This window comes from Podarcis tiliguerta, assembly GCF_965153285.1.
Source record: "Podarcis tiliguerta genome assembly, chromosome: 11".
Lineage (NCBI taxonomy): Eukaryota > Metazoa > Chordata > Lepidosauria > Squamata > Lacertidae > Podarcis > Podarcis tiliguerta.
Window position 1 is genome coordinate 48,204,311 of NC_139544.1, and position 15,806 is coordinate 48,220,116.

Consider the following 15,806-nt stretch of genomic DNA (forward strand, 5'->3'; position numbering starts at 1 on the left):
ACGGTTTAAGCACGGTCTCTCTCTTTCTCTCCTCCTCGCAGGGAGGTCTGTTCCGAGAGCAAAGTGGCCACCACCAAGTACCCGTGCCTGAAGCCCAGCGGGGAGCTCGCCACCTGCTTCAGGTCAGTCCGCGCCGCCGGTCGCCCGCTCGCCCGCCCGCCTCCTGCCGCCGCAACGCCGCGAGGGCGGAGCGAGCGGGGCTGCGCGCGCGTTTGCGCGGGGGTTCCTGAGGCGCTGAGGAGAAAAACGGAGTGGGGGGTTCGCGGGCAGAGGCTAGTTGAAGAACCCCCCTCCCCAAATATATCCTCATACACACACACACACACATATATATATCACACAGGCACCATACTTCTCTTTTTTTATTTAAGTTTTTATTATTAAAATAATTCAGCATTAATACACACATGTTACAAACATACATTTCATACAATCCTTAAAAATGTTCATACATACCCACACTCAATCCCACAGATACTTCCTTTTCCCATTCTCACCCCACCTTTGTGTTAGACTTCCAATCTATTCAGTTGCAATTTCTTTCCACTTCTATTACTTTCTTTCACACACCTTTAACCCAATTTCCTGCTTCTTTTTCTGTTACACATTGTTATCCATCTTATTTAGTATTTCAGTATTTAAAACGGAACTTGTTTATTCTAATAGGAGTTCTGATTTTTCAGGCACCATACTTCTCATTCGTGTGTGTGTGTATAATATTATCTATATAATATATCTATCTATTAGGGTTGCCATGTTTCAAAAAGTAAAAACCACGACACCACTGGTTTTTAAGGAAACCACCAAAATTATGGAGCTTTTTTGAGGAAACCCTCCAATGTTCTTGAGGTTTCTTTTTTCTTTTTTACACACAAATGCCAAATACTTTTTCGATTGACTTGCCTAAGATCCAGGAAAAGCGCCACCTTTCAGAAATCCCCACCCCCATGTCAATTCTGCCTTTGAAATCCCGGTAATGTCCGGACGTATGGCAGCCCTAATATAGATATAATGGGAATTCCTGGGCATATCCGGGATTTGTCCGTCAGAAATAGAGTACAGGGGAAATGTCTGCAAATCGATAAAAATGTCTGGGGAAACCCGGGCATATGGCAACCCATGTTGGAAGTGTTGGTTTTGGGGGGCAAATTTCCTTAAAAATAGCTCAGAAACTTCAAATTTGCGCCCCCCCCCCCCCGAAAAACTCAGCAACCTTGCCAAAGAAAAAGCTCAACTTATGTGTCGGGGGTTTCACATTTTGAAGTATAGCAACCCAAATCTTATCTATCACACAGGAACCATGCTTCTTCTCCCACCACGTGTCTGGGCCCCAGAAGCTTGTTTTATTTATATCTTCATTAAAAAGCATTTATTTTTACTGTTTTATTTGTAGACCACTTAATCACAGGCGTCTCTGTCTGTGATGTGCAAGGAAATCAATAGTACAATGAGGTTAAAAGTTAAACTACACAACCAGAATTCACTTAAAATGCCTGCTGAGGTCAGGCATCAAATTAATATATTCCTGCTGAAATCAATATATTAATATGATCGCTTAGTATTAACAAAAGAAGGGAAGTGTCAAGTGGTAGCAAGGATAACACTAAAAATAAATAAAACAGTAGAATAAAAACAGTAAAACGGAGAAGAATGGGGGATCATAAATAGCAGAGTTCGATCTTCTGGGTTAGGCAAAAAGATCTTCATAAGATGCCTTGTTAACTGAGGCACCTAGGAGACCATGGTGTTTAAAAGCACACCCCTGAGCTTGTGCAGAGTGTTATTTTCCTTCTTACACCACTGCCCAGAGAAAGGGAAAGGTGCACAGAGAGAGGGAGAGAGAACACGCAGGTGAACAGGTAGCAACAGGAAGAAGTAGTAGCAGCAGCAGAACTTGATGGGCCTCAAGGGTTGACAGGAGGCTGTTCTGGGCTGTGGGCCTTGGCAGACGTCTGGGGTGCCAAACCCTGGTCTGGTACCCTGGCTTGAGCCAGGTGTCTGGGTTGAGCCATTATTTGCCAGGTGTCTATCACCTGACACCATAAGGACATCATGTGGTTGACAGGTGCATTGTTCTGCTGGCTTGTCAAAGTGGGGCCACAGGGTATGTGTGCGTGTTTAGGAATCTGTCCTGCCAGTTGGATCCAGTTCTCTACCCCTGAGCTGCCAGCAAGTTCTGTTTCCTCAGCCACTGACGCTTCTGTACATCTCCCTTGCTTGTGGGTTGGCCGCTCTTTCTCTCTCTATGTGAGATAGCATCTCAGGGCAGGGCTCTCTTTGCACCCCGAGACTTCCAGTTGCTCAGCTGTATTATAAAATGTGAAGGGAGCCTTTGCAATTACATGGGGGGGGGGGCACTTGGAAGAGTTGAGTGTCAAGGAAGAAACCTTGATTGCCTCTGCATCCCTGGCATTTGTCTGGTGCGTGTTTACATACACAAGTTTCCACACTTTAAGCCAGTGTTTACTGCTTCAAATCTGGAGTATATCCCAGAACTACTCTGCTTAGAAATTAATAATTGGACCTAGTATAAGCTCAGTAACAAACAATATACCAGGCAATCTTATATAAGGGGGTTGTTATTTATGGCTTAAATTCCTGCATACATTTACTGTGATGCTGCAGTGGTGCCTTTTTTGATTCTACAAGTGCAGGCATACAATGCTAACAAGCCTGTTTGCAATACTTTAAATGGTGCTTGTGTGCATAGGTGTGCTGTGAGCATCTGACCACATGTATTTGAGCATGCAACCATAGACAACAATTTGTAATGCCCTCACATGCATAGGGGGAAAGTTTCTGTAAAGATGGGCAGGGAGACTGCTCTCCTCTTCCCCTGGTTTTCAAACCACATTGTTTATTATTTCTGGTTACAACAGGAGCACCAAAAACCCGGGTGCTACAGAGTAACACATTAAGTAAATAATTAAATGGGTTTGTGAAGTAGGCATGTATACTAAAGGTATACATCCCCCTTCTAAGATTAAATAAGGAGGGTGGTTGTTTGTCCTGTTTTGATAATGCTGATATAAAGAATCAAAGCATGTTGCTGTACGCTCCCTTCTTTCTTTTTTTACCCTTTATCCTTAAATATAAGCAAGATTAGGTCTTTGGAGTTTGTTGAATCTTGCTAGCTGCCCTATTGAAGTTTCTGTGTTCTGGTACTGAAATGGTGTTCTTGCAGTAGAAAATGCCTCTGGGATTTCACCCTGAGTGTTTACACAACCCCAGTGCCATTGCTGATACAGGAACCCTTTGGTATCTCTAAGAAATAGTGATGGCTTGTACTGCGGACCTAAACAAACTTATTTGGAAGGAAGGTTGCACTCCTAATATTATTCACCAGGATGCAAGCCCCATTGAAATCACTGTGATTTATTTCTGTCTAGATATGATTAGGATCTGGCTGCAAGTTTTACTGATTTCCATGAGCTTATTTCTCTAAAAGCTCTTCACACATTTTAATATATTTTTTTAGTGCTCACCTAAAATGTAAACTCTGAATGCAATAATGATGTGTTTGCAAATGCGTATAATAAGCGTAACTAAGGAATCAAGATTTTCTGCAGCTCTCAGCAAATTTTGGTTTACCCTGCTAAGTGTGCAAGATAGATGTAGATGTCCTGAGGACCACAGTTTTAGAGTATGTTCATCATTAAAGGTTAGTGCTGGTTTATTGCTCTGATGACCTGCCGTGGTTTGACACTGAAAAACCAGCTGTAGTAGTTTACGGTTTTTCCCCCAGGGATAGAAAGGAATTACTTCTTCCTTCCTGGGCAGAAATGGGTTGGTAGAATAGCTTTTTCAAATACTCTGTCACTACTCAGTCGGTGCAAGGAGATATGGGCTAACCATTACTTTATTTCTCAGCCTTTCGGGCAAAACACAGAGAAACCTCTACACTGTCTACAGCAATGCCTAGGCAAATGTTACAGAAGTGAAGATCACTGTGTGGAAAAACTGAATGTGCCCTGAGCAATTGCAAGATAAACGATCTTGCCTTTTAGTATTGGAGAAATATATATCATATATGGTGCAGTAGTTTATGGCACTTAGTGAATATGCATGTAAAATTCTGTAACTCACCTGCCACCTGCACTTGTTTGGCTGATGCATGTGGCCCTCCCTGACTCAGAAACTAGAGGCGTCATGACCATACTGGTTTGTAGAGAACTGTGCAGATCTGAAGTTCAACATGCAAGTAGATTTCATGAACTGCTTGACAATGAATGCATAGTTTATAAGCGACTTCTCTGGTTGGGCAGTCTTGCTTTATTGTGGGAAAGGCTACTTCAATTTATTTGGCAGGGATGCTGTTAGATTTCCAGTGCCTTGGAACATTGACACATTTTAATAATTTTAAATATATTTTAATAATTTTAATAACACATTTTAATAATAAAAAGCAAAAGCTTTAAGGAGTGAAAACACATAGCAATGCAGGCTAATGGTTTATCCACAAGTCCCATTATTACAGGGTTGTGGAGCCTGTGGACCCTCCGAATGTGGCCGAACTACAAAATCCATAATTGTGTAACATTGATGCTGTTGGTTGAGGAAGATGGGAGTTGTAGTCCAGCAAGGCCAGGGACTGGCTGGACACTGAGGAGTGGTGGCTGGATACTGATGAGTGGGAACTGGGAGAAGGTGGGTTGGAGACCCACTTGGAAGAAGGGGTCAATGAACTGGGGGAGCCTATAACAGCCAGGAGATGAGAGTCAGAGGCATGAGATGCTGCAGGATTGGAGGGTGAAGAACAGGTGCGGGAGGAGGGAGAGAGAGGTCGGGTTGGTGGAGACTCAAGGGCTTGCACACCTCCTCCTCCTGCCCCCACTTCTCCTGCTCCGCTGTCTCCCTGGTCGAAAAGAGGGCTGAAGCGGAGGAGCAGAAGGCTATACACAGGTGTAGTCTTCACTTGCTTATGTGCAGCTCAGGTGGGGGAGATATCTAAGCCAAGGTCAGGGGTGGGGCCTTTCTGTTGGGCAACTGCCTCATTAGGTGCCCATCTAGGAGTATCTGAGAGTAGATGAACTGATGCACATGCCTTTTCCTAATGTGTAAGTGTACTTTTGACAATAAAGAGCCAATTCCTCCCTCTGGATATCCCTTGCCTGACAGCGCTGTGACAAGCAAAATTTGGAGAGCTACAGGTTAGCTACCTCTGCCTTTATGACATGCTTTATGAAACGACAGTGAGGAGTCCACTCCGTGTTTTAGTACTTTTGCATCTGTGCAGCACAATCCTATGTGTGTTTATTTGGAAGAAGCTTCCACTGACAAAATTATACATGGTAAAATAAGGATGACAAATTTTGCTTAACATGAAACTTTATTTTGCAATGAAATTGGGGGGGGGGGGGAATCCATGAAAAGAAAAAGCTCTGCATAACCAAGAAGGGTCACTAATTAAGAGAAGAATGGAAAAGGAAAATCACTTCTTTATTATATAATGGGTGGGCTTTGGGGACCAGGTAAAACAAGTTAATAAAACGTTCAGTAAGTGTTGAGAGAGTTTAGATGTATTTGTTATGCAGTTGAATCATTGTCAGAAAGCGTATATATCTGAATCTGTATTTGATTGGGATGTGGTCAGAAGCTTAAAGGATTTCCACATAGGAGATAAACAGAAACCATGATCCTGTAGCATCTTTTTAAAAAATTGCAATTCCTTGTTTGCTGCACTGGCTGCGCGTGAAGCTTTTGCCACATTTGTGCTGTGATGGTGATGGTGCCTTGTCAACAGTGCAGTGCCGTGTGTGTCTGGTGGAGTCTCTTATGCTGAAATGACCCTAGAAGGATTGTGAGAAACGTCCTGATTGTGGCTCGTGTTATGTGGCTGTCAAAAGTGGTGTAGTCTTGGTGCTAAAGCTCGAGGATAATGTGTTTCTTTGAGACGCAGCGTGTGCCTGAAGAGCAGCTGATTGCACTATACATGTAAACATTTGCTGCAGGCCATCTGAGAAGACGTATGACTGGTTTAATGGTTGCATGCTGTTTATAAAAATTGTTAACTAAATCCAGGCAGACAGCAGTGATTAACATTGGAAAGGGTCTGTCATTTTCCCAAGCTAAGTCCTTTGGCCTCTGTTGATGTTCAGTGTTTAGAGAAAGCTGGATCTGTGTGGCAAAATGAAATTACAGCTCCATATGTTCTTCTGCTGTAGGGTTAGTTATGTGGGGGGAAATTGCTTTAGTTTATATTTTAATGTGAACCTATCCAATTTGCACTTGCTGAAACAATATGTGAGCCAAAACACAGCTATCTTTCAAAACAAGCACCTCTCTGAATTTTGCATTGCAGTTCTCCAGCCAGATAGTATCTACATAAATGCATGTATTAGGGAGAAATGCACATTAAAAAGCAATATATTAGGGGATATTCCTTGCAAAAATGTGCATACTAAAGACTTCTTTTTAAAAACCCACAAACTGATGTAAAAATGACATTCAGAGCGGAATTAAATTTCTGTCTAAATTTCTACCCTGCCCTTCATCCCAAAGGAGCCCAGAGCAGCAAACATCAAAATGTTAAAACAATACAATTACAGATAAAATAAAAGCGTATTTAAAAACATCTACAAACATGTAAAAACTCTTTAAAAACAATCACATACCCTCATACCTAATTTCAAGGTTGCAGACAGCAGTGTCTTTCAGCCACCAGATACCTGAGTAGCCAGGAAACTTTCCCCCTCCCAATTGCTCCTTATGTTCAACAATGAGGAGGACAGACACAGCTGACCAGGGATGGAGCCACCACAGAGAAGGCCCCGTCATGGGTCAATGCCAACTGAGCAGCAGTGACAGGTAGCACCGCCAACATGATGTATCCTGCTGATCATATGGCCTGAAATGATTGATATTGGGCGAATTGTTCCACTTACTTGGGTCCCAAGGTGAATAGGGCTTTTTATGCAAGTACCATCAACTTTAATTGGGCTTGGTAGTTCACTGGCAGCCAATGCAGAGTTTTCAGGGCATATTGTCTCATCAGGCTGCCCCCTATTAAACTTTATAGTGAACTTCATTAGTAAAATTATCTCAAAATGGCTTACATAAAGCACCACCACGGTTAATTAGCAAAAGCCAGCTATCAAAATAAAACAGATAATAAATCTCACTCAGAATCATTAAAACCCAGTGGCAAAATTTTGTCAATGCCATCAATAGGCTCAGAGTGGTTACAGCAGTTTATCTAAGTACTCATAGTTCTTGTTCCCTGTGGGGTGTTGCAGGATAAATGAGGTCAGTGAAAATGGCATTGGATAAACATTTTTAAAAACGACAACAACAGAGTTAACTGGGATGGGTAATTGTGTCTCTTGTGTTCTGCCCAGAAGGCAAGCAGATCTTCACTCCTAGGCTCTGGGAGTGCATCACAAACTGTCAGTGGCAACCATTTTTGTAAAATTCAGTTGCAATTCCCGTCCAATGTGATGCACAAAGTATTAAGGCTTTTATGTGCTATGGTGCTTTTGATTAAAAAATGTCCTTCTGACACATTCTCCCTTTTTATTGCTTCCTATTTATTGCTGTGGGGTTAGTGATGAGTTGTTCCTTAATTTAATTAGTCGGCTTCAGTACCTCAGGGGTGTGTGTGTTAATGATGGTTTTCCTGTCATTATTTTTCCTTTTCTTTCTGTTATAGTGAAACAGCACCATTTCACTATGAAAGAAAACATGGAAGTAAAGAAAAGAGCAATTCATGATTAAAGTAATAAAAGGGACAGAAACTGCAAGGAGGAAACCACTAAACAACATTGCAGGGGACCTTTACTGAATAAGACTTATAAGGATTCTCGACCCTAGAGAAGGGCATTCCTGGGAAATAGAACATATAGCAAGCGTTATGTATCAAATCACCATTTTAATTTCCCTTATGTCTGATTGTGGAAAAGCAATGCCTTGACAGTCCTAAGGGCCGGAGTGTACAAGTAGCCAATGTTTTCCTGGGAAGCATCCTAGCAGTGTAAGGACAGATCTTTTCTTCATTGGTACTGCATTATATATAGCACTTGCCAAATTTTAGCAACTGCTTGCAGAATAATGAACATCTTATTCTGATTTCTTTTCTCTAGGTTTGTGGTAACGAGGGAAGCGGGAAAGGTTTTTTTTGTAACAAGTTTTGCAAAGGATGACCAGAATGATAATGAACTAGATTTTCAAGTGCTAAAGATTAATGCAAAGGGTCAGATGATGAGGACCTGCTTTCCTAAATAAAAACCAAGCAAGATATCTTATTACTAACCTCCTCTGCGTAATCTGATCCACTTTCCCTGAAGATAAAGCTTTTAATGCATGAGAGGTACTTTGAATCATAGTGATCGCTCCAGTGGGATTAGCTCTGAGACAACTGCACAAAAACATATTTAAAAGTCTCTCTCACATTATTTATATACTATGTGTGAATTCATGTTATTAATGTGGGGGAGAAATCAACGAAGGAAGTATTACATTTGGACTATAGACTGATTTAAGACCGTTCTGTGAAAACGCACAAGTGCTAGTGCAAAGAGCCTCAACACTAGTACACAACAGTGCTACTTATTATTGCTGGCATCCGTCTGTGTCGAGAGACAATGGAGTGTGCCTTCGGGGGTGAAGTCAAACCGCTGGAGAATCACAGCGCCTGCTGTGGCTGTAGAGACTGGTAATTTGCATCTGCTGCCTCCCACGTTGCTTTGGCCAGAAGACCTTCATCTGTCTGTCTGTCTGTCTATCTATCTATCTATCTATCTATCTATGGCATTTCAGATTGGTTGTTCACCTTTCCACAAATGCTTATGACACCCATATTTTATAGCTGTGGAAGAAACCCTTGGATGAGGTATGAATAGGCTTACATTGCTGACAAACTGGATAGTAAACTGTTCATGATGATATTCACCAAAGCGCAACTTAGAAACCATTTTGATCCTGCATGTCTGTGTTCGAGCTACCTACATTTCGCTGGGGCTAAGTCATTCTGTTGGCTCTAGTGGTTTGTGGATAGCAGCCAAAAATCACCATGTGCAAGGAAATTTCAGAGTGATTACATCTGAAAGTATTGCTCTGTATTGTCTCATTTTGGCTTATTGTACAATATGACATGGGGCCTTTCCACATCATCACAATCCCTATCCGTAGAGGTGGGTGGCATTCTACCTACCTCACAGGGACCCTGTGAAATAATTCATTTCTGTCAATGCTTTACAGATAAAGAGCCAAGGACGATGCAGTGTATCTCTTCCAAGGCCATGAAGCAAAATCCTTGGCTTGTGTTGTGATCTGAATTTGAGTCAAGCCAACATGTGCTATGGTAGTTTTTGAAGGGTTTTTAAAAAAATTAAAATAACTGTCAAAATTAGTGGTTGACTCTTTGCACATTTGTGAGTAAATGGTGAAGTCTGACTCCCTGCATGTTTCCTGAGAGCTTGAAGTAAGTTGAGTTCACGTTCTGGTTTGCTTTAGTTTGCATTTTGTTATTGAAAGGCTGCCTTTTATTTTCACAAGAGTACCTAAGAACATCTGTTAAATTATAGTTAAGCTTTTTGGCAGTACCTTTTTATGGAATACATATCTAACTCGTGCTACATATTTAAGCGGTCTACTTGTTCCTAAGTAAATAAAGTAGCGTGTAAACAACAAGTCTTTTAGCCACATGCTTGCAAGATGAGCTTTTGCTATGGGTATCTGCATAAGACATATATCCTTACTGCTGCTGCGGCTACTGCTACTTTTGACATTTTAGTCTGTGCTCTGGATTGCGTGTAGGGAATGCAATATTACAGTTTCATGGTAACATTAAGCTTTTCATAGCTGAAGTTCTTGAAAGAGCACCACCAGAATAATAATTTGGTAGGTTGCTACCAAATTAGTAAAAACGTGTCTTTGCTGTTCCTTGATCCCCCTCGCTAGTTGTAAAGGATTCTTACCATGTTTACAATGAATGGTTCAGATGGGCTCCTATTTTAACTCCTCTCCCTGCAGGAGCAACAAACCATGATTCCCAGCTTAGTGTTACTGCTAAACTGAGGATTGTGCTTTATTTCTCTCCATACAAACCGTGACATGAAGCCAAAGTTTGTTCTTGGCATCCCAAATATCTTCTGTGTCAGCAGTAACAAATCATGAACCCCAGTTTGGACATAAAGCTAAATCAGGGATTGTGGTTTGTGTTGCTCATGGTGTGGGAGGAATGAGTTGCCAGTTTCTGGGGCCATCTCATAGCGTCCCCCGAGGACTTTGATGAGCAGGACAGTGGGAGGAAGAGGCCGTGTGTACCAGAGCTCTCCTGCTCAAGCTTCTGACTTGGAGCCAGGCCCTTCCGCTGAGGCTCTCCCTTTGGGCGTTTCGTAGCCCCCTTGCCTTCATTGGCTTAGGGCAAGGAGGCATGGCCACCCAATGCCAATGTGCTGGTCCCATGGGTTACCCGAGAGGCGAGGTCCAAGTCCGGTCCATGGTCAAGGGTGCAACGTGGAGGCAGTCCGTAGTAGCTGAAGCTGGGTGCAGGGCAGGGAGTCGGGTGAATTCAGGAACAGGCTTGCAAGCAGGGAGCCAGGGCAGGGCAGGAGCTCAGGCAGGAAAGCAGGACAGGGTTCAGGCAGGAACTACCAACCAACAATGTTGCTTCTGCAACTTGGGACTGGGGCTGGCCAACTTTTATATGCCCCAAGGCACAGGGCGGCACCAATCCTCTGGTGACACGCCTCTCCTGGTCTGGAGGTAAGCACTCCTCTTGCGGGAACTTAGTTCCCTCCGCCTCTCTGCCCCGAGCCTCTGCAGCTCAGGAGAGGCTGGAGGGTTACCAGACCCAGAGGCAACCTCAGCTTCCTCTGACGGGGCTGAGAGTGGAGCACCTGCAGGCAATGGGTCCTCCATCATCTCAGGAGCCAGAGCAGACTCATCTTTCTGAGGTGCGTATCAAGAGGCAGCAGCGGGCCAGGCCAGGAATTTTCAGCAAGACAGGCATACATGCACATAGCTGGACTTTCCCTACCTCTCTTTAAAAACATGGTGGGTAGGTAGAGCCAGTTGCTGGAAAAAACTTCATGCTCTTGTGCAGTCTCTGCTCCTGATCACAGAATCCTCAACCCTGACCTTGTTTCTGAGCTGCGGTTAGGGAACCTTGAAACGCCTCTCTTGAGTAGGTTTGTTCCTTGCTGCATCTGTGGTGTCTAAGGCTGTCTGGATTAATTCCTGCTCTGGTCTTGTTGCTAAGTTTGCACCTTTTGTTTGTTGGCTTCTTTATGCATGAGAAAGTGCATGTGTGCTTCATGGGCAGGAACAGGACAGCCCAGTTCAAGATGTTCATATTAAAGTGCAAATCCCTAAATGACTTGGACCTCAATATCTGAAAGACCACCTCCTTCTCTACAGAACTTCTTGGGTTTTAAGATAAGTGGGGGGGGGGGTGTCCTCTTGTTCCACCTCTCTCAGCAATTTTGGGGGATTGGAGAGGGAATTCTCTCCAGCAGCCCTTAAGTTGTGGAATTCCCTCCCCCACAGAGTTGCGTCTGGCATTTTCATTATGCAGTTTTCGTCATATGCTGAAGACATACCTCTTTCACACCTGATATACATATATACATACCCCCCCCCCCCACATATATATATGCATAAATGATTTGAAATTGTTAATATTGGTGTGCTTGTTTTTTTTAATCATTGGGACCTTATGGTGAAGGACGGGAATTAAATTGAAATCACCCTACTCTCCATATTCATAGTAAACCATAAATTTTGGTTTACTGCTGGGTTCATTGAACTTTTTGAGTCCGTGGGCACATTTGCAAACCAACGAAACTGTCCTGGGCACCCCCCACCCCACAACCAAGTAGAGACCGCAACCTATTCTTTTGGCTACAATTCATCAGACACAAGAAAGGGAGGGAACTCTGCGGTCACATGTAAATCCACAGGTGCCATGTTGCCAATCCATGGTTTACCATGTGAATGCTGCCTTTGAGTGGTTGGTAAGTAAACAAACAACAATTCAATTCCCTCTGATGAATGGCACTTCAAGTGACCAATTCATAGTATCCCATAGCAAGATCAACCCTGGTATGTCTACCGATGAGTTCTGGCCTAGCAAAATATGGCAGTAATATATTTGTAATGCAGAGAAAAAGCAAACCTGACCTTTAAATCAGCAGAGGTCTGGCTATATTGCAAAGAGTAAATGAATACAGCAGATTTTGCTGTGGAGTTCAGAGACCTGAGACTCCTAGAAATAAGAAGCTGGACTGAGGCTACGGTTATTAAAGGAAGATGTTCATTTCAGGGTATTTTCCTTCTTCTCAGTTGCAGACATACTGGCGTTTTCCCTTCCAGAATTGTCTCTAAATCCTGTGGTGGACCAATCTAGGCTTAGGTTGGAGGATTCTGGAATTCTGGTCTGCATCAAGGCATGAACCTGACATACAAATTACAAGCATCTACAAGAATGTGTAACAGAGCTGGGCAGAAACCTTATGGTAGCAATCCTTGGGGGCAGCAGTTCTTTGTATGAGGTGCTCTGTATTTATTAAGACAGGCTGCTCTGTATTTATTAAGACATGTATCTATTGCAATCTACATTAGTCCCAAGGTGATAAACACATTTTAAAAAGCAACACCAACAATAAAAGTGCATTACATGAAGCTAATGTACTGTACATATGCATTTGCAGTTGAAAGATGAACCCCCCCCCCCCGCCATCAGATATTTATAATGCAATCCTAAGCATGTGCAGGGACGTGGGTGGCGCTGTGGGTTAAACCACAGAGCCTAGGACTTGCTGATCAGAAGGTCAGCGGTTCAAATCCCCGCAATGGGGTGAGCTCCTGTTGCTCGGTCCCTGCTCCTGCCAACCTAGCAGTTCGAAAGCATGTCAAAGTGCAAGTGGATAAATAGGTACCACTCCAGCGGGAAGGTAAATGGCGTTTCTGTGTGCTGCTCTGGTTCGCCAGAAGCGGCTTAGTCATGACCCAGAAGCTGTATGCTGGCTCCCTCGGCCAATAAAGCAAGATGAACGCCGCAACCCCAGAGTCAGTCACGACTGGACCTAATGGTCAGGGGTCCCTTTACCTTTACCTTTAAGCATGTACATTCAGAAGTTATTCCATGAAATTCAGTGAGGTTTACTGTCAGGTAAGTGGGTATAGGATTGTAGTCTTGATCATCAGAGTCAGGGGGAAAAGTGACAGCTCTAACAAATCTTGCCGAACAAAAACAAGTAATAAATGAACAATTTTTCAAAATCATTCACAAAACTTCACCAAGCTTAACCACAATGAATTAATTTTGCCAAAATTAATACTGGGGACAGGTGGAATGTATGATATGAGGGGTAGAGAAGGCATTCTCTATCAAATGCTAAACTCTCTGAAAAAAGTTCTGAGTCATCCTTTCTGAATCCAGGGTCTTGCAGTTTGTAAGGAGAAGACTCGGTTAAAACTTAATCAGGCAGGACATTTTGTTCAAACAAGCTTTCCTAAATACAGAAGCTGGATATTGTTGGAAACTTCTTTTATCTCTACAGTTTTGTATTACAAAGTTTTGATTTGTTCTTAAACTTGTTCGTTGCAAATGTGCACAGAGTCCTCTTTATTTAGCCTTTGGCTGATAATTCCCTGCTCCTTTTTACGCAAGTGTTTCCCTCCTGTGGTAATGATAAGATGTGGGATATATTGCTTTGACTTCTTGTGACCTGCTTATTTGTTCCCATGGCGGCTGGGGGTGGGGTGGAGAGACATGTGAGACAGTCAGCCCCCGTTTTATCATAAAGCAGCTCATTTGCGTTTCCATGAGAAGGCCATTCCCTCTGTAAATATGGGACTTGGAAGCAGACGCAATTCGAACCTGCAGTTTAATGCCATATTGCATATGAGCAGAGTTGCCTTTCTCAGGGATAGCCTGGGGCATTTGGGCACTTGAGGCAAAATGCCTTGCTACCACCCCTACAATGGGGGAGGCAAATGTGGGAATGTTCGGGGAGGCAGGAGAGGATATATTGTTTATTAATATCCTTCCTAACTTACGCTAGCAAGTTCTATAACTTAGCAGAGTTTTAACATTCCCCTTTAAATGCACAGCAGGTAGCTGGTTGCAAGCTTGATTAAGCTTCTCAATATAGATTGCTGGTAAGATCCCTTTATTTCCCTCTTAAAAGCATAAACACGCCACAATCTTATTTAAGATATATAAAAGTAGTTTACTCACATCATCAGTTCACAGTTGGATCCCTGAAGGCAAACTTAGTTACAGATATATATACACGTGAGTCTATCCTATATGGAGATAGTCCCTTTGTCCTCTGTTGGCTGATCATCTCTAGCTAAAAAAGCTGCTGGTCCATCGAAGAGAGGAAGTCAAAAAGAGATAGATGGCTGCATGCCTTGTGCTTTTGTTACCTGCACAGGTAAGGTCACACCCACCTCTAGTCACATGCAAGAGGAAGTATGTCCCAGCAAAGGAGGAAACAGGAAGTTTTCGACTGGCTGGTCCAAACATCCCTTTGCATGTCCACTCTAGGAAAACAAGGAATGTTGTACTTGACTTCTACTTATGTATCACATCCCACAGCAAATTCCGTAAGGAAGCCCTTTCAGAGTCTTCTCCACTGGGACGGTAGGCAGGGTGAGATGCTTTCTTCATCTCTGCTTCTACCTGGTGGTGGGGCTTTTCACCAGCTTCTCCCTTCCTTTGCACATCTCCTCCACCCCTGCTCAGGGATGGGGTTTCTCCTGAAGGGAGAATCTGGTACAAAGCCCCACCACACTGCTGGGAGAGGTGGAGAGATGACCGCCTCCCCTCTTGCTGACTTGGCGTTCTGCAGAGGTTTGCTTCTGTTCCCTCTCTGCCCTTAGAGACTATGGAGACCCGTGACAAAGCTGGATAGTGGAATGGGTGTGTAGCCCTTTGCGGGGGTGCCACTTGAGGCAGGTGCCTCCTCCTGCCTCATGGGCGAGCCGGCACTAAATGCTGATTTAAGAATAAAGGAGGCAAAGAAACAGAGCCTGGCTTTTCACGTAGTTATGTCGTGCATGCTGTTTCTCAGTGTTCCGAATAAAATATTGCACTATGCTGGCACTGGTATGATGTAGAGATGGCTAATGATGGATGTGTTGCTTCATTGAAAAACATTTATTAATACTCAATATTAATTTTGTTTTAAATAGGAAAGTATTTTCCAGCCAAACCCTGTGGTTATATGCTGACATATGATATAGTAATAACAGGCAAAACTTTTGTAGTAATACACTTTGGCAACTGATGTGAAAATAAAAGATCCCTTTTTGTTTTCCAAAGGCAACAGCAAAAGCAAGACATGATACAATCTTGTTATGGGTCCAAGTGCAACAGCAAGGTTCCTTCAGCTAGTTCTACTGCGGTTCTTTAACAGGAGCAGTGTGTTTCTAGTTAAAGCGGATGATATAGCTGTGCTTAGCTCTTTCTGATCTGATGGTTGAGATTCTTCATTTGTTAAGATATGAATTTCAGTACATAACTCCTTTTCCCTGCCTTACTAATTCGCTCAACAACAAGGAATGCTGTGGCATCATTTATCAAAAGCTGGGAGACCTAACTTCCAGTGGCAGCGACTGAACCTTTATTTGCATTGGAAAGTCTACTTAAGTATAAAAGCATACTCCAAAATGATCAGGAATCCCTTTGATTCCATAAATCTCCAGGGGTGTTCCATCCTAAAGGGGGAGACTGGTGCTGCTAGACCAAACTTCACCAGATAATGGCCTGATCATGACATCAGGGCTAATTCACACCCCCTTAATATCCAGACCAGCCTCCTCACACCAAATCAAGGGCCCTAGATGGAAGTACAGTA

At 43.1% G+C, this 15,806-nt stretch overlaps 1 protein-coding gene across 1 annotated transcript in view; it reads left to right on the top strand.

Moving 5' to 3' along the window:
* CCBE1 (collagen and calcium binding EGF domains 1) overlaps window positions 1–15,806 on the top strand; it is a 146,343-nt gene that overhangs the window by 1,230 nt on the left and 129,307 nt on the right. Inside the window, exon 2 of the mRNA XM_083403043.1 lies at window positions 42–122. Coding sequence (XP_083259169.1) covers window positions 42–122 — 81 coding nt within the window. The remainder of the gene's footprint in view (window positions 1–41; window positions 123–15,806) is intronic.